The sequence below is a fragment of the Ictidomys tridecemlineatus genome, chromosome 15, assembly GCF_052094955.1.
Source record: "Ictidomys tridecemlineatus isolate mIctTri1 chromosome 15, mIctTri1.hap1, whole genome shotgun sequence".
Lineage (NCBI taxonomy): Eukaryota > Metazoa > Chordata > Mammalia > Rodentia > Sciuridae > Ictidomys > Ictidomys tridecemlineatus.
Window position 1 is genome coordinate 58,622,500 of NC_135491.1, and position 27,607 is coordinate 58,650,106.

Consider the following 27,607-nt stretch of genomic DNA (forward strand, 5'->3'; position numbering starts at 1 on the left):
AGACACTCGCTGTATGTACTAGCAGAGTGGCAGGTATTTGCCTTCAGCACTCCAGAAGCTTAGAAGTAAAGACACAGGTCATGAGGGGTATCTCTCCTGGCCATTGTTCCAAGAACGACTGGAGTAACAATAAAGAAGCCTGTTTGAAAAGAACACATGGAATCACAGTGGTTCTGAATCAAGGGTGCCCTTCCTTTCCTTGGTACTTTCTGAGCACTCTACACAGCTGTTTTCAGAGCTGCATCACCCTTACGTCTGGGTTGTCCTGCTCCCAGAGGGACTCCTACACACCCATCCTTTCCAACAAACGGCAGAGCTGAACCTACCGGTCCGTCAAGCAGGAGAGCGGGGGTGCCGAGGCCTGGCCCAGCCCCAGCTATGCTTGTGGGGTCACTCCTGAGCATTTACTCCCCAGCTTGCCAGCGTCCTGGTGCCCTGAGACCCTGCTGGGATCTTGCTTGCCACTTGAGGGGCCATTCCAGGGAGAAGCTGTCATCTGGAACCCAGAGGTGTCTGCCCAGCTCTGTCACTCCTTCTGGAAGTGTCCTTTTATTCGAATAAGCCCCGAGCCACCTGACAGGCAGGTTCCAGGCACTTACTTGTTTTTGTTGTTACTGGATTAAAAAAAATAAATTCCATAGTTAGTGGGGGACTCGGCTGTGGGCCACAGAGGACAGGCAGTGCCCTCCCGCACGACTTCAGAAGGAAGCTTCGGGAAGAGCCTGCAGCCCGACCTTCCAGCTGACTGACCTCTGCCAATCAATCAGTCTTTTATTTTATGACAATTTTAATTTCCTTGTGCGTTGACAGGTTAGGTGGGATCACTTTGGTGGCCGTGGACAGAGTCCCGGGACAGGCTCACCTGGACTCACTGACTGGTCTAACGTGCAGCGCGAGGGTGGCGCTGGTGTGGGGCACAGCTGGGCACAGGAGCTGAGGTGGTGGCGTCAGGGCCAGGCCCATCAGCTCTGACGGCCACCTGTGCAGCCAGGTCTCCCATGCCAGGGGCGGCCTCAGCTCTGGCCAGACAGGGAGCTGCCATCCTGACGGGCACGCGGCAGGAAAACCGGGACCCAGGTCCCAGAGCTTCTTGTCTCAAGGTGTGAGCGAGGTCCCCCTCTGGGGCCTAAGGACACACACTCACCCTCTCGGGGATACGGGGCAGCACAGGAGCCTCAGAGGCGCCCCACATCCCCTGGGCTACAGTCTCCAGTGCCGCAGCAGCAGCACGGCAGGACGTCACACTCCTCCCCAGGGTGCCTCTAGCTGCCTGGGCAGCCCCCGGGTGACTTGTTGGGTGGTCTGGCCAGGGCCACAGTCAGGGCACGGTCACCCAGGTGCAGGCCCTGCAAACAGGAGGCGGCCTGCTGGGCTGCAGCCAGATCCCGGTAGTGGAGGAGCGCCCTGTGCTGCGGCCCCCGCCAGGTGAGCTGCAGGGGCGCCACCTGGAGCTCGCGGAGGGCTCTCTTCAGGTCCCTCACGCGGGCATCGTGGGGGAGGTTCCCCACACACACGGTGGCAGCCGGCACGTCCTCCCCATCACGGGGGCCACAGGCTGCTTCCAGGGAATCTGCCCCTGGCCGGGGTGCATCGTGGGGCCTCCTGACCGTGCCTGGCAGCGCTGGGTGCGTGCTGGCTGATCCCAGGAAGGGTTGGTGCTCAGCCTGAAGAGCGACGTCCTTCCCCGCCCGCTTCTCTCGGTCGCGGAGGCTTCTGAGTACCGGGATTTTCCCAAGCATCTCAGGGCTGACCTGAAAGTCAAGCAGTTCCGGCAAATCAAGGGTCCGGGGTCACTGCAGGGCGCCTGCCAGACATCCCCGTGAGGAACTGACCACTCGCCTGCTGCACAGGTGGGGTGTGCGGGCTGAGAGGCTCTCGGGGAGGAGAGCCCCTCTTTCTAACAGACACCGCCTGCCGCTCTGGTCCCCACCCTCAGCCCCGGGGAGCTCTGCACCAGTGACGCTGCTCTGGACTGTCCCCCACGTACCACGGTGGCTGCAGAAACCAGCCCAGGAGGCCAGAAAGGAAGCCTGGGCCCTTTCCAGAGAGGCACCGAGGGTCACGGGCATTAGGGTCACTGGTCACTGGCACTGCCCTTGACCAGCCCCAGAACAGTGGGGGTTTCTGCCCCAGGGAGCTGTGGGTGGGACGAGGTCCTGCAAGGGCCCCAGGGGTCCTCTCGCTACTGAAGGAACACATCCAGGGCCAGAAAACACAGAGACTGGATGCCACCTCTGCTGCCAGCCACCAGCCGTGAGTCACCAGGCTGTGAAATGAAGTCACACGAAGTCCAGTCGCCTCTGGGGCGTCTGTGTGAGGGCTCCGTCTAGATCAGTACCGTCCACCAGGGAGGCCCCTGGCTGCCCCACAGGCGGTGGAAGAGGCGGCCGGGCCTGTTGGCACAGCCGGTCCCAACTGAACGGACTGAACTGGCTGGACGCAGCTCCACTGTGAAGCCCGGTGGCTGTCAGGGGACAGATGTATGAGGTGCTACTGGGGAGTGAGCAGTAGGAGGCCAGGGGCCACAGTGCCAGCCAGGCCTCGACAAGTCCCCTCTGCAAGGTGCTTCTGTTGGTGGACCAGCAGGTACCGCGGCTCCCACAGCAGCGTGGACGTTGGCTGCAGGTCCGCACCAACGCTACTTGGTCATGTTGTGCCACAAACCAAAGGGCTGCAGTAGCACGCCATCCCACCGCGCTCAGAGCCCAGGACCTGGCTCTCCCAGGAGCCACTCGCCCGGTTCTGAGCACCAGTTCCAGGGTCCTCCAAACTCCAAGAGGAGCCGGGCCCCAGGCAGAACCACCGTGTGAGAGCAGGGCCCAAGCCCAAATGGCTCAGAGAGTCCAGGGCCTCCTCGCAAGCCCGAGTCGCCGTGCTCCTCCACTTCCCCGCCGTCTCCAGCACCAGGAGCAGAACCATCTTCCCCCTTTGGCAGAAGGCCTTCCCTGGGTCACAACCCTCTGACTGGCTTCTGAATGGCGAGGACTGGCTGCTGCGGGTGACGTGCTTCTTCTAGTCGCCTGCGGCTGACATGAATGACCCAAGACGCAGACAAGCTGGGCCACACCTGGATCATGGCCCACCGCCCCTCCCTGATCCCAAGCAGTCCCCAGGTCGTGGGACGGGTCCCCGTGTGAGCTCTCTTGTGGCTCCCTTTGCATTTCTCTTAAGACTGTAGAATGCACCATGGAGACTCCCCACTTCCTGGAGAGGCCCCAGAATCTTCCTAACGTGGCTGCAGCTGATGGATCCTCCTGATGACCACAAGGTGGCCTCACAGCTACCTTCCCAGGCTCTTGCTCCTGGTTCCAAGGAGACGTGGCCTCACTGCCACCTATGGGAGTGGCCTCCACTTCCAAGGAAGCATGGACCCGGATTCCAAGGTGAGTTCAAGCTCTTCAGAAAGACTCAGGGGACGTCCTGACTTCCAGGAAGGGGTGAGCACCTCTCCCGGGCACTCTTGGTCCAGTTCCAGGTCGGGCATACCGTCCCCATCCACTCTGAAGAAGCCACACCACCAGGCAGGAGAGCCCAGCTGCAGGGCAAGGCACCAGGCCGAGGCCAGTGCCAGCACCCAGCGTGGTTTGCCCTTGGAGGCAGATGTTCTCTCCAGGCCTGGGGACAGGACCCTCCCTGGCTGGTGACTAGGCTTGGTGGACCAGACAGTGTGCTTGCTGGCTGCCACCAGACTCAGCCTCGGGAGCTGCCGAGGTGACCTGGGCTGCGTGGAAGTCACAGAGGTGACACCTCAGGGAGCCTGGCCCTGCCTTCCACGCCAGCGCCTCTGTCCGAGACCTAGGTCCTGGAGGACAGATCCAGGTCCTGTCTGTAGGGCAGTCGGGACTTGGGGAGAGGGACCGGCTGTGCTGTAGCTGGGATGGGAGGAGACAGCTCAGACAGGGAAAAGCAACTGGCAGGAGCCGCCTCTAGTCACCGGTGCCCGCTACAGTGCTAGACCTTGAACCTGGATGCCTCTCGTAACCCGAGTTTGGAAGCAGAGTCTTAGGCCCAGCCTGGAGATGGGACACAGGAGCTCAAGTGTTCGAAAACTCCACAGTGACTGTGATGAACCCCACACCAGAGCTCCCACAGTGGATGGCCACAGGACTCCTGCTCCCCGGAGCTGCGGCCATGACCCACCTTGGACCACGTGATTCCTGCCGGCTTTGGGCGCCTGCAGCCCGTGGAGATGACCCTGGTTGGAGTGAGGATGTAGTCCACAGTGAGGTCATGGTCCTCGAGGAGCGCCTCAGGGATGTCCACCACCTGGTCAGCACCAACGGGGAAAGGAGCTGACGGCAAGACTGCGCAGCCGTGCTCACGTCCCTTGGCAGGAAACGCGAGGCTGCCTGAAAAGGCGCCCTGCCCACCTGCGGTGAGGTCAGCCTCTGCACCACCTGCGGTCCAGCCCCACCCCACCACCCTCACACCCCCCACCCGCCTGCTCAGGGCAGCTGGCAGTGAGCAGCCCTCTCGACCAGCCGGAAGGAAGCACCTGGCAGTCATGGACGATGGTGACCACTGGCGTCCCCTCGTGGACGGCTCCCATCAACACCATCATGGCGTATTCAAGGTCAGCGTAACCTTCTCCCTTCCCAATCCTCCAGCCTAAAAGAGGGCAGGCGTTAGCACCTGCGTGGGCCTGGGTGCCACTGAGGGGCAGGTTCCTTCAGGGCACTGCGGCGGGAGAAGCTTGAGCCCAGCGCGCCAGCCTCCGCAGCCACCTCCAGGGCGACGCACAAGCCGCCCTCTGAGAACGCACCGTGGACAAGGGGCCTGTTAAACCCTGGAAAGGGAAACAGCGGAGGCCTGCAGAGCCCCGTTGGGGAGCCTCACACTGGAAACAAGAACGTTCTCAGAGACTGAGAGCGGGCAGCAAGATATTCTGACCCACGTACCCAGAGGAGAAAGGAAAGGTGCCAGGTGGGCGCAGCTGAAGGGGACGTGCCTCCTGGGACACACAGAGCCGCGGCCTGGGCAGGGCCAGTGCAAATGGTAGCACAAAGGAGCCCAAGGAGAGGCGAGGGTGTGGCTTAGGCTTCACAGCCCTTTGGCCCCGCCAACCAGCCAGGGGACAGTGAAGGTTAATGGCCTTGGGCCCCAGGGTGGACCTGCACTTCCCACTGGTCAGAAGCTACAAAAGTTCCGAGGCCTTGGCCCTGGCCAGCATCGTCCCCGCGCCCTGGGAGGACACGTCACTGCTGCTACTTCCCCAGATCAGACCTGCCGCTTACAATCAGAACCTTCAGCCATGCACAGAAACGAGGGGACTCAGGGGGAAAGCAGCGAAGACCAGACAGTCACAGAACAAGAAGCTGGGTGTGACCTCAGCCACCAGGAGGCCGAGGCAGGAGGATGGCAAGTTCACAGCCAGCCTCAGCAATTCAGCAAGGCCCTAAGCAACTGTTTTTAGTCTCAAGACAAAAAACAGAGCTGGGGATGTGGTTGTTTCCCTGGGTTAAATCTCAGTACCAAAAAAAAAAAGAAGGCAGGTGACATGGGAACAGGAGAGAAGGCTCAGGTCACTGTTTTAACCATGAAATCGCAGCAGACCAGGGGCTGAGGGGCCGCAAGTGCCGGGGCTGTTAAGGAGGCACTGGGGCCCGTGAGCGACCTGCGGGGGCTCTTGGCAACACCCACCAGCTGAGTCCTGCAACGCCGCTGCCATGGCCCTAGAGGGGCCAGGGACATTCCGGGTGAGGTTCACAATGCTGGTGCACATGTGGCCTGCACTGGGGACACTGCTAGTGGCCCTGGAGGGACGGGGAGCGTTCCAGGTGGGGCTTTCTGGGTGTTCAGTGCCCCACACCTGCGCATGGCTAGTTCACTCTTTAAACTGGAGGCTGAGTGGGGGCAGCTGAGAATCGCCTTCTCTGCTTCACACGTCTGAACAGGAGGCTCCTGACGGCCCTCTACAGAGAGCGCCGCTGAGCCTGGCCCAAGTCCCTCGCCTGGCCTCAGGGCCAAAGGGCCCGTCCCTGCACCCACCGCTCCTTCCCTTGGGAGGCTCTCCTGCCCCTCCTGCCTCCACAGCCCTGGAGAGCAAGAGCCAGCCCCGAGGCCGCTGGGGAGTTGGTGCCCCACGCAGCGCTGGAGGCCCCCCACTCCTGTTGGCACCAACATGCTTCCACCCCCACGTCTGCATGCCACTCACAGAGTGCCACGGCGGAGACCTCCAGCACACAGGGCTGCCTGACACGGCAGGCGCACAGGAAGTCGCGTGTGCAGGTGAGCACAGCCTGACAGCTCAGCGAGGCAGACCCTGTGCACTGTGCCAGCTCAGCTGGGGGCTGGGAAAGAGGGCACAGCACGGGTGGAGACTGCGAGGGCGTGTGGACAACAGCAGTCTGTGTCACCGGCCTCATGGCCACAGGACACCTGGTGCTGCTGGGGAGGCTGCAGGCCCCTGGGGCACATGAGGCTGGGAACGGTGCCCAGGCTGGCTACCCAGCTATGAAAACGAGCTCAGCCCACGTCCGCTGACCTGAGAACCTGGGCACACCCGAAGGGAGCTGCCCGAGACAGTTCTGCAAAGCTGGGCCGGGACCACCAGGGAGGAGCGGGTCGATTCTTCCCCAAGAATGGCAAATGAGGTGGCTCAGAAGAGGCGCCCGCCCAGGAAGCAGGGCACCCACCAAGGCTGGCACACGGCACCCGCAGCGGCCTTGCCGGAACAGCGCCCACCAGACTTGCTGGTTCCAATCTTACCTTTTTCAGAAACAGCAACAGATCCCACGACAACTAGATCCACAAGGACTCTGGAATCCAAGCCGACGGGCACACTGAAGTCCCTCACCCCCTGTGAAGGACAGCTGAGCTGCAGGTGGGCCGTGGGTCCTCACTTCCCGTCCCCACCCAGGAGCAGGTTGGCCAACCTCCTGGCTGGCTGCATACCCGCGGCAGGCAGCGTGTTCTGCGAGCGCCAGACCTGGGCAGGCAGGATTCCCACTCTTTCCCAGGAAGGTGCCAGGGGAACTAGTGGCAGTCGCAGACACTGATCCCCTTAAGGCAGAAGAGCAAGTGGGGAGCTCATGGGAGCCACAGGGACTGAGCCAGACCCTGGCCAGACCCCCGCAGCCGTGGAATCTCAGTGGGCCCTGAGCCTCGGGTTTCTCACTGCAAGCAGGGACACACACTGGCCTCACGGACCAGTGCTGGGACGAGAAAGACAACGGAGGCTGAGTGTCCAGCACATCACTGTCCAGCCCACCCATTCAAGGTACAGTGCAGGAAGCCCTTATCTTTACGAAAAGCGCACTCACTTCCCAGTACTGCTTCAACCCAAACGCACTACGAGTTCATCCGCTTCTCCTAAGAAATGGAGGCCTGCAGGTGAAGCCACATAGTCACGGCGCTCACACCTGACCACCAGGACGTCTAGGGACTGGTCCTCACCATGCCCACGTGGAACAGCACCTGGCAGGCCGTCAGGGTGGGGCAGGCCCCCAGCTCCAGGGATGGGAGGCTCACAGCAGGGACACTGCCCAGAACCATGGCTGAGTCTTATTTGCTATTTACGCACATGTATGTGTGCATGTGTATCTGCCTTATTGTGTTTGTTTCTGTAAGCCACAGCAAATTCTATTTTTGGAATATCAATAGATAATACATCATTCAATCTATACATCAGACTTAAGGGGCAAATCCCTGAAAAAAGAGAATTTTAAATTACTCATTTGTTATTCTCAGATTAGGAATCTGATGACCTGGTATTTACTTTAGAATTCTTTAAAAAACCACCAAAGTTTATTTAACTATAAAATTCAAAATGAATTTTATCACGCTGTACCTCACTATAATGTTCACACACTTTGGTTTTACTAGAATGAGGCATTCAAGGAAATCTAATGCATAAGCTGTTCGCCATTATTCTGAACTGGTGAGGCAATTTCCAATTAGCACATCCTGGAAATCCATCCTCCCCCCGCCCTGTTCTGGTGGCGATAGAAGTACAGACCAAAATGACACCCAAGGGCCACCTCAGCCAGCGCTAGAGGGCGCCAGAGCCCGGGGAACTGGCTTCACCTTCACCTTTTTAAACAATAATCTATGAACCGCCGACTTGGTGCAAAACAGAAACCGAGTCGCAGGAGCGGAACCCATTTCTTCAGGGTTCGTCCACTTGGCTTCCTGGCGGCAGAACCGTGGACGCTCTACCTTCTGTCCAGGTGGCGACTCACAGTGTCTTCAGATCTTCCCGGAGCGCGCCCAGCTGGAGCACTCACCTGGGAGGTGGCACATCTCCTCAACATGTCTTTGCTGGCTCCAGGAGGAGGCGTGATCCTGTTAAACAGTCCTGTTCTCAGCCGGGGCGTTGGAACCAGCAAGGTTTTTTTGCTCTTTTGAGGAAAAAAGATAATCAATGAATTACACAATTAAGTTTTTACATGGGACTTTCTTCATGTTTGCACTGCGTCAGGAAGGGAAGACCATGACTAGTATTTTCGTATTTTGGTGTGTGCCAAGGAACTCCCTTGTTTGCAAGCCCAATGACATGGCGTGTGCTGGTCATTGTCCTTCAGCCGCTTGCCGTGTACCTTCCACAGACCTGCTCTCTGCTGTACCTGCCACTTGAAAATCTACATGGAGATCTGTTGGGAGGGCTGGGGCTGGGCTCAGTGGAAGAGCATTGCCTAGCATGGGTGAGGCACTGGGTTTGAGTCTCAGCACCACATGAAAAAATGAATAAATAAAGACAAAGGTATCGGGTCCATTTACAACTAAGAAATAGAAAAAATCTATATGTTCTCATAAAGATTCCAGTCAGTTTCCCTGTACCTCTGTCCTCTGCACTATGCAGTTACGATGCGCTAATCTGCAATGGATTCAGCACAGCAAAATCAGTGGTATTCCATCACATGTTTTTATCTGCCTTGTTCAACAAGCCACATCCAAGACCAAGTCAAGATTTTGTATGACCATGTGTGACACCCGCTTTCTTCTACCTACGGTGTGGCCTAGAACAGGGGTCTCAGAGGGCCTGGGCAGCAGCAGGGGTCAGCAGCTCCTGGCACCTGTTACAAATGAATCAGATGCTCTGGGTATGTGGGGGGGCAGGGCAGCTATCTGGGCTTTAAGAGGCTTCTGGATGCTTCTAGTACACCTGAGAGCTTGGAAACCACTGGCCAGTCTCTACAGATTATGTGAGGGCAGCCCATGAAGCAGACAACAGCGTTTGTAAAAGGCCCTCATGTCAATAGTGCGTTCTGGTTTTTCGGCAGACCAACCCAAGACCACTAAGACTTATGAAATCAGTGTGGCTTAAAGAAAGATTCTCAGCCGCGCACAGGCCCTCAGCACACGCTGCTGTCACTGCCGCAGGCTGCTTCTCTGCATGGCAGGGTCCAGGTCTGGGGCGCCACACGTGTCCTGGACAGTTCCCTCCTTCCCAGGAGCGGTGCACCCAGAGCTCCGCGGTCTCCGCCCCAGCTGTGCAGCAGCATCACCTGCCAAGCTCTGAGAGTTACCGAGGTCTGCAGCCGGCTCCTGGGCCGGCACCAGCACCTGGCAAGGCCAGCCAGGGGAGGCAGAGGCTGCCCTCGCCAGTGGTCCCCAGCTGCCTGCAGGAAGCACTCCTACCCAGAGTCCTGATCAGGAAGGGGGACTGAGCCACTCTGGTGGGGCCCAGGGACTGTGTGTGTGTGTGTGTGTGTATGTGTTTTGCCACCACTTCCCAGTGCCCAGCGGAGGCTCGACAGCTCAGGAGTCCACCATGGCACCCAGCAGCACTCCTCTCCTGGGCTCTCCCAGGACTGGGCTAAGTCTGACCCCACAGGCCAGGACACTGGCCTCTGCTCTGAGGCTGACAGAACGCCCTGCACCTCACACAGGAGGGCCGGCTCCGGGTCAGACTTGGCTCTGCCACGACTCGACACTCCCTCTCCATGTCTGGGGCCCTCTGTTGTCACATGGGCAGGAACACGGCTCCCAGAGATCTGGATAACTGAAGGGAGCGCCACAGAGAAGGCGTCGGGGACCGGGCCTCGCAGCACAACCACCCAGGCTGCCCCTCAGGCTTGGCAGGTGTGACTTCCAGTTCCCAAGAGGGACTCGCGTGGGAAAGCACTGCTGGCCACGAGCTCTGCCTCTGGAAGGTCCTCGGGGGCCTGTCTGCGGCTGAACCACGAGCAACAAGACCCTCTCCCCCTTGGGCTAATTTAAAAAACCAGAGCAGCACCCCCACGTGGCCCTCCTTCTCTGGCAAAGCCACCTCTGGTCTTCACTTCACCACCTGGCGGGGAAGGGCCCTGGAGTCACTGGACTTGAGGAGAGAAGGGAGAACTGAGCCACCCACGACGTGCCGCAGCCCGAGGCAGACTTCCAGAGACCCGGCAGCGGCGGGAGCCCCAGGGTCAATCGCCAGCAACAACTCGTTTCAGCCAAACGTTAAAATGAACAGGGTCCTTGGACGTCGCTGCCCCTCAGCTTCACCTGGGGTTCATTTACGTACTTATTTGGGTTTTATAGCAGCTTAAGAGTTATAAGTATCAAATTCATACCAAGTTCTATATTTGTGCATTTAAGTCAGGTTATAATAAATTAATTTAAATCAACCCTTTGCAAGGGGCCCGTGCACTTGAGAAGGAGTACTGCACTCTGCATCCTGGAACACATTCATGAAATTTCTTAAAAATGAGCTGTCACGTTTCAAACAATGACAACACTACAAAAGCAGCAAAAAGAAGTGGCCACAGGTGAGCCTGTCCTGATGACAAAGCCCAGGGCTCTCATTTGACCCCCTTGTCTCTGAGCTTGGACGGTCCAGGGCTGGCTGACACCGGCTGACCAGGGAGGCGCTTCTGGACTGTGCTGGAGAAACCCGCTCTGAGAGCCCTCTGCACTGGGAGTCACAAGCATCGTCACTTGCCAGCCGCTGGAGAGAGGGCCCTCGGGGCCAGGTGGCATCTGGGGAAGCAGGTTACCTGCAGTGCCAGCAGCCGAACGCCTTCTAGAGGTTTGTCAGGGTCCACTTTCACTTCCTGCGTCCTGGCAAAAACTTCTAGGTCTTTGAGGTTCTGGCAAGCCCGGTGAGACCCCTATTAGGCGGACAGAGAGCAGCACTTACATCCAGGACCAGGAAGCGCGCATTCTTCTGGGGAGCGTCGGGATTCACTTTGATGGTCCTGGCTGTTCTGAACACCTGCAAACGCGGGAAGTGCTCCGCGGCACGATTCGCGCCCTGTTTAAATGCAATCCCGCGTTACCAAGAGGACAGGGATCCCGAGGGGCTTGGTCAGCCCCCACCTGGACGGCAGGGTCAGCTTTCCTTTTTCTTTTTGGTACTGTGGGGTGAGCCCAGGGGCGCTCCACCACTGAGCTCCAGCTTTTATCTTTTGACCCAGCATCTCACTAAGTTGCTGGGATTGGCCTTGAACTTGGAATCTTCCCACCTCAGACTCCTGAGTCACCGGGATCTAGACGCATGCCCTGAAGGGTGAGCCAACTTTAAGACAGACGCTAAGGATCACGGGAAACATCTGGGAAAGAGGGCAGGGTCAGTGGACTAAACCAGGAACTTGGTCTTCACTGAAATAAAACGCACGTTCCCCAAGTGGAGAGTTTGGCGGATTCGCACAGGTTCAGGGGTCACCTCCACCTGAATCATGGAATGGCGGAAGCGGAAGTCCCTTTCCCAGGTGATCCTCTTTAAAGATCTCTGAATGATTCTGCTCCCCCCCCCTCCTGCCCCCAGCTTCGAGCTGCTTCTCCTGCGCTACCAAGCACTGAGACTAGGCTCTCCTTTGTGTGTCAAGAACCACACAAAGGAGAGTTTCTCAGGGAGACGGGGCAGCGTGGAGCCAGCTCAACCAAGGACTGGGCGGGCTAGCTGCCCAGCGTGGGACAGCAGCCCAGTCGAGGGTGCTGGCCAGGGACGCTGGCCCCTCCAGGCCTGTCAGGGCCACCGGTATCTTTTCAGAAAGCACTGCCTTGGTTTTTTTTTTTGAAAACACACAGCAAAGGCTCCTCCACAGCCCTGTCTTCTGTGCACTCTGTTATGAGCAGACACCTCGGGTTCCTGTTTTCACAGCGGCATCTGAGGCATCTGTTTGCCCAGGGCGCTGTGCCTGGGCCTTGCTCTGGGCGTTCACAGCACAGGGCTAGAGCCGCCAGCTGGGATAAAGGCTTCCACAGCCACCGTCCTGGGAGCCACCACCAGAAGGCCACAGCCAGACCCCGCAGCACACAAAGGTGGTAACAGGAGCAGCGGGGTCTCGGCGGCCAGCCAGTCTGGTCTCACCCGCTGCTCACAGTGCCCAAGTTCAGATCCACCAGGAGGCAGAGGGAGCTGTCCTTCAACACTGCAGAAATGCCTCCGTACCTTAAAGTTGGGGATCCTGTGATGAACAGGCCGGGGAAAGTCAGCTACATTTTCTGACTCCATGTAGTCCCAAATTCGTTCACGAATGTCCTGTTTGGAGCCACCTATGGCAACAAAGAGCTGTGACTCATTGGTGAAATAAAAGGAACTCCACGTGAGAAGGACGCTATATGGAGCTCATGACCACACCAGACAAGATTCAGGTACCAGTCCCGCCCCGGGGCCATCAGCATGACACTTCTTCCTGTGAACCCCTCCTGCTAGCTCGGCCTGCACACAAGGGGGTGCTGCTACCAAAGCCTTCACTGTCTTTCTGTCAATGGTGACAAATGATACATAGAGCTGTCATTGTTTTTAACTTAAAAAATGTCCTTGCAGATTAGTCTGAATAGGTGTGTGGGAAACACGCATGCTTTTTTGTCCAAAGCACCCCACCTCAGGGAGAGGCCGACAATGACCCAGGCAGGCGCCACTGAGGGGCCATCTGCTTTTCAACCTTCTGTGACCTCCCTACTTACATCACCATCCAAAACTGTGCATGCACTCTCTGAGCATGAGGCCCAGACTGAACCTCCTGGGCACAGTGTGCACACCAGTGTCCTCACAGCCAGGCCCTGGGGCCTCCTGGAGCCATTCCAACAGTGCTGGAGCTTCCTCTCTGGCTGCACCTGAAGTGCTCAAGGAACTCAGTGTGGACTCCAGGGAGCTCAGGGAGCACGCATCTCTAGAGAGGGGCCTGGGGCCTTGCCACTGTCAGCCTTCGTGGCACACTCTGAAGTACCGACTGAGCCCCGCCCAGCACTTGGCTTGTTCCTTGTGGCTGGAATCTTTGCACACGCCGGCTGCTGCTGGGAAGTTCTGTGCTCTGTCCCCCAAGCTCTTACTCCCCAAGGCCCAGTTCCAGCAGCAGTTCTGCCTCGGAGCAGGCTGAATGCTCCCCTCCTCGGCTGAGCTCCATCCTGGTGTGCTGCGGGAGTGCTGTAGGCGAAGGCCCTTCTGACCACTCAGCCTCACTTCAACCCCAAAGGTGGCTGAACACGGTTGCTGGCCATGACACGCCTGCCCACGTCTCTCTCCCTTAAGTCTCCTTAGGTGTCACCTCTGTCAGGAAGCCATCCCTGAGTGCTCAGCCCCAGACAGATGCCCTCCCTCAGGAACCCAGAGGACCCCCCCCCCCGTTTGGTTATTATCACAGGCAAAGGACCTAGAATATCCCCAACCCAGAAGGACGCTAGATGGGGACAAGAAATGTCAAAATCGCGGCCCCTGCCCTGGAGAGACAATGACTCAGACACATAAGTGACACAAAGCAATGGGCTAACTGGCAGGGGGTGGGGGATGAGAAGTAAAGGGGCAGGCCCTGCCCTAATGAACCCGCGGGAAGCGGGAGGGTGGTAAGGGCGGCACACGGGGCGCGCAGTGCCTGAACCCTGCTCTGCGCGCCCGTTTGCTCCCCAGGTCAGCCTGGGTCCTGGCCGGCCAGCCTGGGTCTCAACCGCCCCCGCTGGGTCCTGGTCGCGGCATCCTCCCCGAAGGGCGCCACCGCCACCGCCACGGCCACGCGCCGCAGTCCCCCCGCCGCCCACAGCGCAGTCCGCAGGCGACAGGAGCCCGGCAGGGGCGCGCCACGCGCGGCCTGGGGACCCACGCGGCGCCCCGCGAGCAGGGCGCGCGCGCACTGGCCCCTGCCCGCGGCCCCGGCTGCCCGCGGAGGGCGTCCTCCTGGCCAGCGGCTCCGCGGGCGACTCGGGCCGAGGGGTCCCGACCGCCCCGCCGCCGCCTCCCGTCCCCGCCATCTCGCCAGGTCCTCGTGGGACGCGCGGCCGAGCCCGGGGTCCACCCGGTCCCCGCCGCCGTCCCGCCGCCCCCAGTATCCCCGAGCGCCCCTCACCCGCCCCGGGCTCCATGGCGACGCAGTTTCCGCGCGACGTGACGTCACCGCGGCGCCGCCGCCTGTCACCGCGGTCGCCTCCCCGGGCTGCTCGCACTTAGCGTCGTGCGCTGGAGCTGCGCGGGCTTTCGTGGCCCTTGGGTAGCAGTTCCACCGCCGCGTGGCCACAGTGACCCCTCCCCTAGGAGGAGCCCTGTTGTCCCCCCCCCCCTGGGCGGTTGCGGATGAAGCTGCTGTCAATGGCCACGTGGAGGCTCACTTAGACCTTAGCTGTCACAGGCCCTTCCTGATAGTCTTGAGCCTTTAGAAGCCGGCCAGAAGGTAATGAGTAGCCACAGTGGCCAGCTGTGAGGAGCCTGGCCATCGGCCCTGAGCTGGGTGACCGTGAGTGTCCAGGCCACCCTTTGAGCTTCAGCCCCCTCTTTTGTGGAACTGGTTCCTTCACTTTAGTGGGCAAGAGGAAGGGTGGCTGCTTGGTCCTGGGGGAGCACGGCCAGCAGCGTCCTCATGGAGCTCCACAGCTAGCTGGTGGGTGACAAAAGGCCCCGTGACAGCCAAGCCCCTCCCCTCAGGCACTCTGATTCCAGAGCTTGTGGCTTTCTGAGACCCCCCCAGCTCTCCCTTCCACTGGCTGCTCTTTGTGAGGATTCTCCTGTCCAGGACCCCAGTGAGCAGCCAGCAACCTGGCACTTCACCACCCAGCCAATGACGGTCACCTCACCACGGTAGCACTCCTGCCTCCCAGTCTCCTGCTTTTCTTTCCTGCCCTCTGCCTACCTGGACCCCACCTGCCTGTTTTCTGGGTGTGAGTCTGGCTTCCGCTCCCTGCACGGGCTCAGCGTGAGCTTCGTCACCGGGCAGAGGTGGCCCTGCTCACCTCATCCCAGCACCTGCCTCCCGTGGCTCCAGTCCTGCTCTGCCTGCCTCCCTTTCTGGCTTTGCTCGTGTGCTTTCCATCTCAGAAATGCTGTTTCCCACACCACCCTCATTTTTTGCAGGTGGAAAAATCCCACTACACCAAGAATGAACTTTCTTAAACTGAGGACCAAAGTGACGATGGGCCACTGTGAGTGCATTGGTTGTAACAAAAGCATCCACAGATATGCTATCCATAGCAGGGAAGGCGGGGTGGCCAGGGACGCGGGGGGAATCTCCACCTTCTGCTTAATTTTGCTGTGGACCTAAAACTGCTGGAAGAAACAAACAAGAAGTCTATAAAAAATTCCTCCCCCCAGATGTCCTGGTGACTAGCCAAAGGGGAGGGCAGGGCATGGGGAAACACCTCTGCCCAGGTGGGGAATCTTCCAGTGCTGCCCCTGTGCGGTCACCTTCCACTAGGAAGGCAAGAGGCGCTCTGCAGGGGCTTTGTGCCCCTGCAGAAAGCCAGCAAAGTAAAAACCCTCCGCTGAGGGGTGGAGAGAGGGTTAGGTGGCTGCTCTGACTTTCTCAGGGAACCAAACGTGACTTAGAACGCCTGGCGTGTGTGACGGCCTTCCCAGCCATCCCACGTGGACCCCGGGAACACTGTGGCTGAGTTTTAAAACATCCCCTTTGCATGTGGGAACCAGTCAATTTAGTCAAAGGAAACTCATGACCATCTTTAAATACACAGCAGGAAGCCAGTGGATTGCAACTCTGAGGGCCAGAACAGAACAGAGGTTGGAGCCTATTTTTGAGATGCATTGTAACTGCTAGAAAGAGCAGTTACGGTGGAGTCCAGCCAGCAGCAAGGTGTCCTTCTGACGAAGGTGCTTCTGGGCTTTCAGCCAGGCCCAGGCTGGCATCTTCTCACCCATCGACTGCTGGTCTCCTGTGCTGACAGTGGTAGCGCTGGGAAGCGAGGCCTTCTCCTGTCGGGCTCCCCATGGGGACTGTCATGCTGGGGAGGGCTTTGAAGCTGCAGAAAATGCTTAGCAGATACAACACTGTCGAAGAGTCAGGAAGAGGTGTTTGAGGGACATTGTCTCCCAATTGCCAGGTCAATACAGGTTTCTCAGTTAAATTCAAATTTCAAATAAACAATGAACATAGATGCAGATATGCTGAATACCACGTATGCTTATTCTGTATCTGTGTGTGTATGTAAATGTGTCCCAGGTAATCTTTGAACATCTTTATGTGCTCAATCTGGCAACCCAAAGCAAACAACGTTCCAGTTTAGAGTTTTTCTTTCTCTCGTTTCCAGGCCCGGCTGGCTTGCCAGCTTCCCCAGGGACGCACACCGCCTTCTCCCTCCCTTCTGTCCTACCTCGCTTTCTCCCACGGCAGCCCTGGGAGTAGGTAGCAGGGAAGCATCCCTGTGCCCGCCTGGGACAGAAGGGAGGCAGCCCTGTGAGGCACATTGGAGGCACCTGTTGAAATTCTAGCCTGGCCCTGGGAACCTGTGGAGGGCTCCAGTGGCTAAGATGAAGCCCCATCCCCTGGTGGCCGCATACCTGCCACAGCCCGGGAGCTGGTGCTGTGGCGATCTCCTCCATCCCCTACGCAGCACCGCCTAGACTACACCAGCACCTGTTGGCACTGAATTCTGGGCTTGAACCCCGCATGGGCGAAACGTCCTGTGGTTATGGCAGGGGAAATGGGAGGTGTCTCTGAAGCGACATCCATTTATTCAATTTCTCACTTGGAGCATGGAGTCTGCCCCCCCCCCCAGAGGATTCAACCCAGCACAGGGAGACCCTGGACCCTGACTGCCTTCCTGGTGCCTCCATTCTGGTATGGAGGCCGGGCAGGCGGCAGGCACCGGGTGGTCAGTGCAGCTGGGAGATGAAACAGGATGCGGTGAGCCGAAGGAAGGAAGCCAGGGGAGGAAGTGGCTGGGAGCCAGACTGAGAGTGGGGGTCAGGCAAAGGTCTTGAGGAGTGCAAAGGCCCTGTGGGGCCCAGGCTGGGCTGGCGTGGAAGCCCCCTGTGGGGCGCTTGCAAGCAGAGGCTGAGGCTGGGGCAGGGGCAGGGGCGTCCTCACCTCTCACTGACTCCTAAGGGGGAAGAGGATCATGGTGCCCGGGTGGCCTGATTTCGGTGGGTCGGGGTGGGGGGCTGCTCTGTGCTTCCCCTTCATTCAGTCCTCTGAAGTCTCCCATAAAAGGTAATTTCTGTAAGTCAAAAGACAGTGGGTTTTTACAAGGCGGCATGCACTCCAGTTGACCAAGGGTCACTTCCCATGTAGCATCTGGAAGCTCGGGACAGCTCTGCTCTCTGGTCCTGTTTTCCGGAATCCCAAGGCATCTTCTGGGCCCCAGGAGAAAGGTGGGGAGGACTCTGGCTCAACCAAGGAGGGCAGAGGAGAGGCAGCCTTCCCCCACCTGGCCACGGGGTTCTCCTGAGCCTCCGAATCCGAGGAGGCTGCACTGGCTCACAGGCCTTCCTCCGAGAAGCTTTCTGATCAGTTCCCCCAAACTGGCAGCGGGGGGGGGGGGGGGGGGGGGGGCGGGGGGGGGGCGGGGGGGGCATTCCTTCAGCGACCCTGGGCTGGCGCTGGGGCCTAGCACGTGTGAGGCGCTGGGTTCATCCTCAGCATCACACAAAAATAAATAAAATCAAGGAATTGTGTTCAACTGCAACTAAAAAAAAAAAATTAAAAACAAGCAAAAAAACGTGGGAGCGTTTCCCTGGAGAAGACCTCTTGCTCCCAAGAAGTTTCACAGACACTTCTGTTTCCCCGCAGATCAAGCTCTGGAAACACTGCCCGTTTATTGACCTTCCCTCCCTCCGGCAGTTTTCCGAAGGCCTCTTCCTGCGGTGCAATGCCAAGGTGCGTCCGTAAGGTGTCAGCACCGTCATTAGCGCCGAAGCCACCGGCTTTCCCTTCTCTCTTTTTGCAGAGTAGTTCCCGTGTTGGACGCAGGATGGCGCCAACACCCACAGAGTCTGTCGGAGCCAGGTGACCGAGCCCAGCCGCGCCCGGACGGGAAGTGACACGCTGTGAGGAAGAAACAGCAACTTTCGCCTTTTTCACCGCTTATCACTTTAGTAAGACACAGGGTCTGACAATGAGGAAGGGGGAAATCAGCAAGGAAATAGCAGCCCGCAATCCCAAATACGCTGGTAGGTTAAAGCCAGGATGGTAAAGATGGCAAGGTCCAGGTGTGTTTTAATAACCTGAACAGACATCTCTCCCAGGTCCCACTGCACCGAGAAGAAACCCAATCCCAGGGGAAAGGGAAATGTCTCTCTCACCTCTTCTGTCTTAAGGAGGTCTCCCTGGCCTTCACTTCTCCTGGCTAACAAATTTGGCAACTCAACCAAAGTTCTCAGATGGCTTCGGTTTTAACCTGGGCTCTCAGAGGTACAAAGGCAGGCAGAAACTGACATTTTAGAATTTGTTTTTCAGTCTTTAGATAGTTTGAGTTTTGCCCTATGCTGTGATAAAGCATTTAACACACACACACACACACACACACACACACACACACACACTCCGGCACACACACACACACACACTCCGGCACATACACACACCTCGTAAAAGCAGAGTAAATAATATTCCTCCAAGAAGCCTACAGACTGAGGGTGTTTCTTGATCAATAGTTTTGCATTTCCAGTAAAACTGTGAGGCTCAGCATGCCTGTGGTGCATTTCAGGAGAAACGTACTTTCTGTCACATCCTTATTTTTTTTAAAGATGAATGCAGAAGTATTAGAGGTAAAAAAAAAAATAAAGTTGTAGTGGGAGTTTGGAGTCGGGAGAGAAGGCAAGCCATCCACCCCTGAGCTAAGAACTAACTGGGCAGCTTTATTTTACATTGTTGGAAAAGTTGGGAGGGGGGTCAAGTTAGAAAAAGAACCAGAACACCCATAAAAATTGTGTCTCAAAAGTAGAATATTAAAGACAATAGGAGCCTGCTCTGTGCTTTCCTTTTGGTTTTGAATTTATTAGGAGACAAAGATAATGCACACAAATATTTTTGTGTTCTTTCATTGAAAATGAACGAGAGGTCCCTGATTTCTTCTAGACAAGACTTAAGGGGTGGATTCACACTCTTGCTGAGAATTTAATGAGAGTTAGGAAAAGAAACACAAATGTTTTATCTGCAACCCTCTTCCCTACCCAACCGGACCAACAAGCCTGGGCATTGAGGCTTTGCTAAGGCCAGTCCCAGCCCTTCAAGGGGGTGGACAAAGGGGGCTCGGATTATTCGAGGTGTGGAAGGAATAAATAATCGCTCCCTAAGTAAACAAATCGTCCGCGGGTTCCCAGAGGCGAGGAGGAAACTATGATGGTCGAGGTCCTAGAAGTCCGCTTCAGGTCAGTATCGGGAGTAATTAGAATCCTGGGGGCGTCTCCCACCGTCTGCACCCTCTTACCCAGCCCCCCGAAAAGCCCTGCTGGGCCTCAATTCGTCTTATCAAAACTCAACAAAACAAAAGAAACTAAAATATAAAAAGTCAACTTGAAGAATCCCAAGGGGGCTCTGCCAGCAGCGGAGGTAGGGACTGCGCCCTGGGGTCGGCGTTTGGCAGCTCGCGCGGCGGGGAAGCGTCCACGCGGCGAACCCCGGCGCTCCGCGCGAATTGCGCGCTTCTTCAGGCGAGGCCCCGCGGAAAGCAGGCTCGGGTTTCCTCTGGCCCCGCGGAGCAGCCCGGGCTCCGACTGGGCGCGGGGAGCTGCCGCATTGTTCTGGTCTTCGGGGAGCGCGGGAGTGAGCTTGTCAGAGGGAATTTATTTCTGGGGAAGGGAGAGGCGCGCGGAGCGGGACGCGTGGGCCGCCGGGGTCTGCGGGGGAGAGGAGGGGGAGAGGGAGCGGCGGCGGCACTCGGGCCGAGCCCACACGCGCTCACCGAGACGGACGACGTGCGGGACCCCGGCGGAGTCGAAAGGTGGCTTTCCCAGGTTGGCAGTGCCTCCCCACGCGCCTTCCCAGGGCCCCCCCGCAGCCTGACCCGGGGCAGGAGCGAGGGGATTCGGTTTCTATGCGGCGCCTCCAAAACCTGAACAGGTCGTTCCTGACGCCCGGAGCTGGCGACCCGCCGGAGACGATTAATCATCGCATTAACCGGGGACGGCACCCAGGGCAGGTCCCCTCCACTCGGATCTGGCACGTCCGCTTTGAATCCATAATCTAGGCCCCGATAACTAGGAATCTACCCACTCGCCTCATCACTCATTAATAAGAAAGTCCCCCCAGCATCTCTGCCGTCCCCAAGGTGTGGTGGGAGCTACTCGGCTGCACTCGCCAATTCGATTTCATATTTCAAACTTATTTTTCGCTAAGAAACTTCTATTTTTTTCCCTGGACACGTGGTCTCATTAACCAAAATACCATAATAAAATAAATTTTATTAAGATAACTCATTTTTAAAAAGACTTTTCAAGTTAGGGCTGAGCTACAAAAAAGGCGAGTGCTGCGCGGCTGGGTCTTAGAGCCGCCGGATTCCTTCGCTCCTCTCCCTGATTGGTGCCCTCTCCCCATAGCTGTCGGATGATTGGTCCAAAGTTGCAGGAGGGGGCGCGGCCTGAGGAAAGTAAAAACTCGCTTACGGCAAGAAGACTTTTGAAACTTTTCCCAATCCCTAAAAGGGACTTTGCCTCGTTTTCCGGGCTCCGCAGGGCAGCCACTCTGGACCCCGGCTCGCTGACCCTCAAGGCTGCCGATCTGCAGCGGGACTTGGAGACCTGCTTTCTCCCTCCTTGCGCGGACGGGGGGAACATTCCAGTGCACGCGAGGCGTCTCTGCTGCGACCAGCAGTCTGCCCGGCTGCCACCCGCCGGACCCCGAAAGCGCGCGGGCGAGCAGGGCCGGAGCTGTGGTCGCCCAGGGCGCGCCCTCCAGGATGCTGACCCGCCCAGTCCGCTGAAATCGAGCGCTCCTCTTCGGCTCGAGCGCCGGCGCCTCCTCCACCTCGCCGCTGAGGCTTCGCTCAGCCGGGGCAGTCCCCACCGATTCTTTCCCTTCTCGCGCCTCGCTCTCACTCTCCAGGCCTTCCTCGCTCCCCTGGCCGCAGCCCGTGCGCGCAGGCGGTGGCGAGCGGTCTTGGACGCAGCATGCAGGCGCGCTACTCGGTGTCCGACCCCAACGCCCTGGGAGTGGTGCCCTACTTGAGCGAGCAGAATTACTACCGGGCAGCGGGCAGCTACGGCGGCATGGCCAGCCCCATGGGCGTCTACTCAGGCCACCCGGAGCAATACGGCGCGGGCATGGGCCGCTCGTACGCGCCCTACCACCACCACCAGCCCGCGGCGCCCAAGGACCTGGTAAAGCCGCCCTACAGCTACATAGCTCTCATAACCATGGCGATCCAGAATGCGCCAGAGAAGAAGATCACCCTGAACGGCATCTACCAGTTCATCATGGACCGTTTCCCCTTCTACAGAGAGAATAAGCAGGGCTGGCAGAACAGTATCCGCCACAACCTTTCGCTCAATGAGTGCTTCGTCAAGGTGCCTCGCGACGACAAGAAACCTGGCAAGGGCAGCTACTGGACGCTGGACCCTGACTCCTACAATATGTTCGAGAACGGCAGTTTCCTGAGGCGCCGGCGGCGCTTCAAAAAGAAGGACGTGCCCAAGGAGAAGGAGGAGCGGGCCCACCTCAAGGAGCCGCCCCCGGCATCGTCCAAGGGCGCCCCGGCTGGGCCCCCCCTAGCGGACGCCCCCAAGGAGGCCGAGAAGAAAGTGGTGATCAAGAGCGAGGCTGCATCGCCTGCGCTGCCGGTCATCACCAAGGTGGAGACGCTGAGTCCCGAGAGCGCGCTGCAGGGCAGCCCGCGCAGCGCGGCCTCCACCCCAGCGGGCTCTCCGGACGGCTCGCTGCCAGAGCATCACGCATCGGCGCCCAACGGGCTGCCCGGCTTTAGCGTGGAGAACATCATGACGCTGCGAACGTCGCCGCCGGGCGGCGAACTGAGCCCCGCGGCCGGGCGCGCTGGCCTGGTGGTGCCCCCGCTGGCGCTGCCCTACGCTGCCGCGCCGCCTGCAGCCTACGGTCAGCCGTGCGCTCAGGGTCTGGAGGCGGGGGGCGCGGGGGGCTACCAGTGCAGCATGCGCGCCATGAGCCTGTACACCGGGGCCGAGCGGCCGGCGCACATGTGCGTCCCGCCCGCCCTGGACGAGACCCTCTCGGACCACCCGAGTGGCCCCGCATCACCGCTGAGTGCCCTCAACCTCGCTGCCGGCCAGGAGGGCGCGCTCGCTGCCGCGGGCCACCACCACCAGCATCACGGCCACCACCACCCACAGGCGCCGCAGCCCCCGCCCGTTCCTCAGCCCCAGCCCGCGCCGCAGCCCGGGTCGGCCGCGGCCCCGGCGGCTTCCTGGTACCTCAACCACAGCGGGGACCTAAACCACCTCTCCGGCCACACATTCGCGGCCCAGCAGCAGACTTTCCCCAACGTCCGGGAGATGTTCAACTCCCACCGGCTGGGAATTGAAAACTCGACCCTGGCGGAGTCCCAGGTGAGCAACGCGAGCTGTCAGCTGCCCTACAGAGCCGCGCCGTCCCTCTACCGCCACGCCACCCCCTATTCCTACGACTGCACAAAATACTGAAGCGCCCCAGCCCTTCCCTGCTCTGGGCCTCGCCTCCAGACGCGACCCTGTCAGACAGAAGGCTGCAGACAGTGACGCACAGAGAAACAAATCATGCCCACCGACTCTTTCTCAGACCCGGGAGCAGAGAGCTCGTGCGCCCGCCTCCAGCCGTCTGCGAAGCGTCTATGAAGCGTGCAGGTAACTTTAGTCCGCGCCCCGTTTCTGAGATCCCAGGAAGTCCCTCTAAAGGGACGCAGCCCAGCGAGATGAATACCGATTTTTAAAATCCCCTTCCCCTACCAGGACGCTATGCTTTTCTCTACTTGGGGTTTCAAAGATCTAAATTATGGACCAAATACCATAGCGACCATTAATGACTTTCTGTAGAAACCCCCACAGGTGTGTGGGAGTCTCTATAGATGATGTATGTGCTGTGTGTAATTTTAAATTTTTCTAACCGTGCTGTACAAATGTGTGGATTTGTAACCAGGCTATGTTGTTGTTCAGAGCCATTAATATAATATTTAAAGTTGAGTTCACTGGATAATTTTTCATCTTGCCCAGCCATTTCTACCAATTGAATTTAAGAAATCTCTGTGGGGGTTTTCTTGTACAATTATGAAATACAATTCTTTACCCCATTGTAGGTCTTTTACAAAACAAGAAAATAATTTATTATTATAATTTTTTGGTCAGTGGATAAAGAAGTCAAGTATCTGATAATTTTTATTACAAAGTGTGATGGTTTTGTATAGTAGATTCCACCCTCAGTATTCCTACAAGAAAAAAAAAACTTAAAAATTTTAACTTCATCTGTGTTTGTCTTATGTGGTCTTAATTGTTGTATTTACCTAAAATAAACCCATGTCGTTTTTTTGCCCAAAGTTCGGACAATGTGTTTGTGTTCTTATATTAAAAAAAAAAAGGGTGTGTTTCCAAACCCACCTTTTCTGATTATTTTTGTTACACCGGTGGCTGTACGTGTAGGTACATATAGATGCTCACAGGAGTGCTCCCCTATTGTCTTATTTAGTGACAGAAAAGTTTTTCAATTAATTAAAACTCCAAAATTAGATTTTTCCGCCCAGGCAATCTGAGAACAGTCCCCTTTGGATGGGGCTTTTCGAGAGACCCTGAGCTGGTCAGTTGCTGTAGTGCATTTTGTTATATGCAGAAAAAAGTGCCAGTTGTCAAAACAAAACAGTGCCACTCCATTTCAATGTCCAGCTGTCCCCAATTTAGGAGGCAAAGGAGAAGGATAAACATTACCCATTTGCTAACTGTAAGCCCGGGTGAGTCCGCTTTCTTTCCCTCCATTTCCTAAAATGCGGGCTTCTCTTGCTCACTTCAGTGGTTTTTCCAGAAAAGAATTTGAGCTGGGCCAGCAAAGGTTCCAAGGGAATTGATTCTCTAGCATTTAATATTTCTTGTCTTTGGGACCAGCCCAGACATGGGTTTCAGAAGGCTTTACTTCCCTATTTGATTTTTAAATCTTTACCCTATTGCGGTGAATAAATTTCAAAGCTCACTGCCCTTTGAAAGCTATTTGATGCTTTTAGATTTCTAAATTTTAGTCAGTTTAGGATGTTAAATAACGATATCCTTACTCTTTCTGATTTTGTTATCTTTTAAGATTTTGATATCAATATAGCCTTTGTGAAATGTAGTTGAGGAAATGTCTTTCTTATCTTTTTTTTTTTTTTGCTGGAATCTACAGCTCCCCTGCTGGCCTCCACTTGTGAGTTTTGGGACTCCAGCTACTCTCATTCCCACCCCAGCAGGTGAGCTGTGCTCTGCCACCGACAAAGCTCTTTTTGAATTTAACATTCCAGGGGACTGCGATTTAGCTACGGGTGGCTTTGCTTGGTGCAAGGCTGACTACCAATCACTGTAACCTGGGTGTTGTGTTTTCAAAATGGCCTTTTGCCTCTGTGCCACGTTAAAATAGAGTGAGGGGAAGTCTGAAGCACAGTAATTCTCCCCACATGTGCAGCACAGATTCTTCAGTGTGCGGAGGCAGAGGTGGCCGGTGGTCAAGGCTTAAAGCCTGCGGGCTGGTTCTCTCCATAGGTTCGGACCGGGGCTTGACTTGAGCAGGCACCTAGGCAGCCATGCTAGGGTTCAGTGAGCAAGAGGAGGTACCTGAGGAAGGGGTCCTCTCCTGGGGTCATAACTCGGTGGCCGGAGCCCCTGGCTCCCGTCAGCCACACCGGTTTCACTTTGCTTCTGTTCTTCCTGCCCGTGACCCAAGAGGACCACTCAGCACCAGGAGTGGGTTGTGCTCTCCTTCTCCAGATGTTCCAAAGAGACCTCCCTGAAAGCTTGCCCTGCCTTGGGGTCTGGAACTCTCGCTGCCCTGTGAATGATGAGACCCAGAGACCTGGAAAGTAGAGAAGGGATGGAGTGGGGGAGAGACCGGCTGCTGCCCTCACAGTGCCACACTGCCACACGGCGTCGGGCTTCTGCACCTTTAGGAAGCTTTCCTCAAGAAGTCGCAGCCGCCAGCGGGTAGCTGGAGAAGGTCCGCCCCGCAGCCCGCAGAGCGAGGAAGGTGGGCAAGCTCAGGACGGTCGCATCTGGGGCCTCCGGAGGCGGGAGAGTGGAGACCCGTGGCCCTGGGAGGTGTGGGCCAGCGCTCTCCGTCACTGTCGCTGGGAGTCTTAAACCAAGGAGGCTGGGTGGTGCGGAACGGCCGGGAGCTTGGTTTTGTCTGCTGCGCGTGTCGCCTGGCCCCACGCTCGGCTCGCCCGGCTTCGGCCCTCCTGCGCGGCCTCAGGCCTCGGTTTAGCAGCCTCTCCTGCAGCCCCGCGGAGAAGCCCGAAGCCGGACGCTGTGAGCAAAGGCGCACTAAAGCGGCGGCCCGCCGGCTCCTCGCAGGTCTTCGCCCCCACCCCGGGTGTCTGCTGCCTGCCAAAAAAGACCTGGGCACCAGGCACAGCTGTCGGTGATCCACAGATCGACTGGCTGCCTCTTTCTTAGCCCTCTCTGTCCGTGGGAAGCCTTCTAGAAGAGGGGGAAAGGTCTGGGCAGAGGGGTGCCTGGCCTCGCCCGCCTGATTCTGGGGGTGGGGGCCTCTGCGGTCCACCACATACATCTACCACGTGCTTCTTGGAAGACCCTGAGGCCACACACCACTTCACAGTGCGCAGGAAGGGACTGCCAGTGCCCTGCCCTGCCCAGGCCTCTTCCAGGACTCCTGTGAATCTGCAACCTGGTGGCCCTCACTGCTCTGGCTCCAGTGACTTGCCCCAAGGTGTCAACTCTGCAGTGACTTACCTCCTGAACTGCTCACGTGTTGGACTAGAAATACCAAGAGCACATCTGCAGGAACGGACCTGTTGCCTCCCTGGTACTCTGGAGCTGGAAAGCGCACAGGCTACCAAAGCAGCCCTTCTCCTTCCACCTGGCACAGCCATGGCTTCTGGGACGGACCCTCTCTTCCCCACCACCCTCCCCCTGCTTGTGAGAAATGAAGATCAGAAACTGGAAGGAGGAAGGGCAGGGTCCTGGGAATTCAGAGCCTGCCTCATAAATCTCCAGGGTCCTCTTCTCCCCTCTGCCCCTCCACTGCTGGGGGCAGGTCACTGACAGCACTGGCAGAGACTCCTGCAGGGCCCCAGAGCCAGAAGGCAGCTTCCAGCTCCCTCCTGAGAAAGAGCCTGCTAGGCAGCCCCTGCCTCCTGCCCCCAATCCAAACAAGGCCAGGGGCTGTTGGGTAGGAGGGGCTGGTGGAAATTCATTGTTAACCGAAACCTGAGAGAATGGTGACAGAGCACAGAGAAAAGACCCACTTTGGTAGGACCACTGTGGCCTCAGATCCTGCACCTGGCCCTCAGGAACCCTGTCCTGCATGGGCATCTGCAGCTGTCCACCCGTGCCATGGAGCAGACGTGGGTCCGTGGAAGTGAAGGTTCTATGCCTTCGGGGCAGCTTGCTGCTGATGAAGAGGGGGTGCTAGGGCCCGGTGCCTCAGTGCCAGGTGAGGGGACAGGCTGGCTGGAGCCACCAGGGCTGCCCTCTCTCGGGAATGCTTTCTTACCCCACATATTTGAAATGCTTTCCCAAACTTTGAGAAGCATTTGCTGCCCGCCTCTCTCTTGCGTGGCCTCAGCTCTCCAAGGCGTTTGCAATGTTTGCTTTTTGACAGAGGCATGCAAGGAAAGCAGTGGAATGTTTCAGGGGAGTTTGGAAGGTTGGCAGCCACGACCCTCTTCCGGCATAGGCCCTGTGCCTGGGAAGACGCCACCCACCTCTGACTCCCACCAGGCCTCCCCTCCCCGCTCAACATCCCTGCTCTGCAGCCAAGGGAAGCAGAATTGTGTCTTGTGCAGAGTGAGTTTTGCGGATATCACTTTGTGTGCTGTGGTTTTTCCAAATGTCTGGCTTGCAGGGAGCTTCAGCCCGGGGCTGTGAGCATGTGAACAGGCGGAATAGAGCGGGCAGGCTGAGAAGAGAGCGCGTCCTGGGGCTTCAGGGAATGGCGCTGGGAAGCAGGCTTCCGCCTTCAGGCCTGAATGCAGCTTCCTCCCAGGAGCCCCAGCCTCACACCCCAGACAGGCCCCTCCGGCAGCGCCTGGTTCTGCCCTCTGCCCTCTGTCTCCTGGTGGCCCTCTGGCTTTTTCTCACCTAGCTTCATGTTATCTTGGTGGACTTCCCAGGGCGGCCTTCCTTCCTTCCTTCCTTCCTTCCTTCCTTCCTTCCTTCCTTCCTTCCTTCCTTCCTTCCTTCCTTCCCTGGGGTCCTTTCTTTCTTGGTAGTACGGGGGAAATGAGCCCAGGGCACTCTGTCATCGAGTTACATCCTCAGGGCCTTGCTCCATTACCCAGGCTGGTCTACAACTTGCAATCCTCCTGCTTCAGCCTCCCAGTTGCCGGGGTTACAGGTGGGCACCCCTGAGCCCAGGTCCCAGTGGAGTCTTCCTAAGGCCTA

At 57.8% G+C, this 27,607-nt stretch overlaps 2 protein-coding genes and 1 long non-coding RNA gene across 7 annotated transcripts; 2 read left to right on the forward strand and 1 right to left on the reverse strand.

Annotated features, from left to right (window-relative positions):
* Positions 1-769: 769 nt before the first annotated feature.
* Positions 770-14,347, reverse strand: Mthfsd (methenyltetrahydrofolate synthetase domain containing). 2 transcript variants are annotated; one of them, XM_078032786.1, is made up of 8 exons: positions 14,211-14,347; positions 12,320-12,423; positions 10,923-11,036; positions 8,226-8,339; positions 6,709-6,799; positions 4,496-4,608; positions 4,141-4,266; positions 770-1,751 (listed from the first exon to the last, which is right to left on the reverse strand). In XM_078032786.1, exons 1-8 carry the CDS (start codon positions 14,224-14,226, stop codon positions 1,263-1,265), a joined length of 1,167 nt encoding a protein of 388 aa, XP_077888912.1. In that variant the 5' UTR covers positions 14,227-14,347; the 3' UTR covers positions 770-1,262. The 2 variants fall into 2 exon arrangements, with proteins under 2 accessions (XP_077888912.1, XP_077888913.1); XM_078032787.1 differs by lacking the exon at positions 10,923-11,036 and adding an exon at positions 11,066-11,179.
* On the forward strand, positions 14,258-16,248 carry LOC106145194 (uncharacterized). 4 transcript variants are annotated; one of them, XR_001230076.4, is made up of 3 exons: positions 14,259-14,935; positions 15,209-15,276; positions 15,823-16,248. It is a non-coding gene; the product is annotated as an uncharacterized LOC106145194 (long non-coding RNA). The 4 variants fall into 4 exon arrangements; XR_005731447.2 differs by having other exon boundaries at positions 14,357-14,935; positions 15,661-16,248; XR_005731445.2 differs by having other exon boundaries at positions 14,258-14,935; positions 15,209-16,248.
* A 4,408-nt stretch (positions 16,249-20,656) lies between these two features.
* Foxc2 (forkhead box C2) lies at positions 20,657-23,562 on the forward strand. Its single transcript, XM_005335441.4, has one exon. It carries the CDS (start codon positions 21,194-21,196, stop codon positions 22,694-22,696), a length of 1,503 nt encoding a protein of 500 aa, XP_005335498.2. The 5' UTR covers positions 20,657-21,193; the 3' UTR covers positions 22,697-23,562.
* The last annotated feature ends 4,045 nt before the right edge of the window (positions 23,563-27,607 follow it).

What these genes read in the sequence shown, in the direction of transcription:
- Mthfsd (XM_078032786.1), bottom strand. An exon ending in ACAGGATCCCCAACTTTAAG is followed by an intron (nt 11,037 to 12,319) that starts GTACGGAGGCAT and finishes TCCGCCTAATAG; the next exon opens with GGGTCTCACCGGGCTTGCCA. An exon ending in CAGGAATCACGTGGTCCAAG is followed by an intron (nt 1,752 to 4,140) that starts GTGGGTCATGGC and finishes CTTGACTTTCAG; the next exon opens with GTCAGCCCTGAGATGCTTGG.
- Foxc2 (XM_005335441.4), top strand. Translation starts at nt 21,194, where the DNA reads ATGCAGGCGCGCTACTCGGTGTCCGACCCCAACGCCCTGGGAGTGGTG.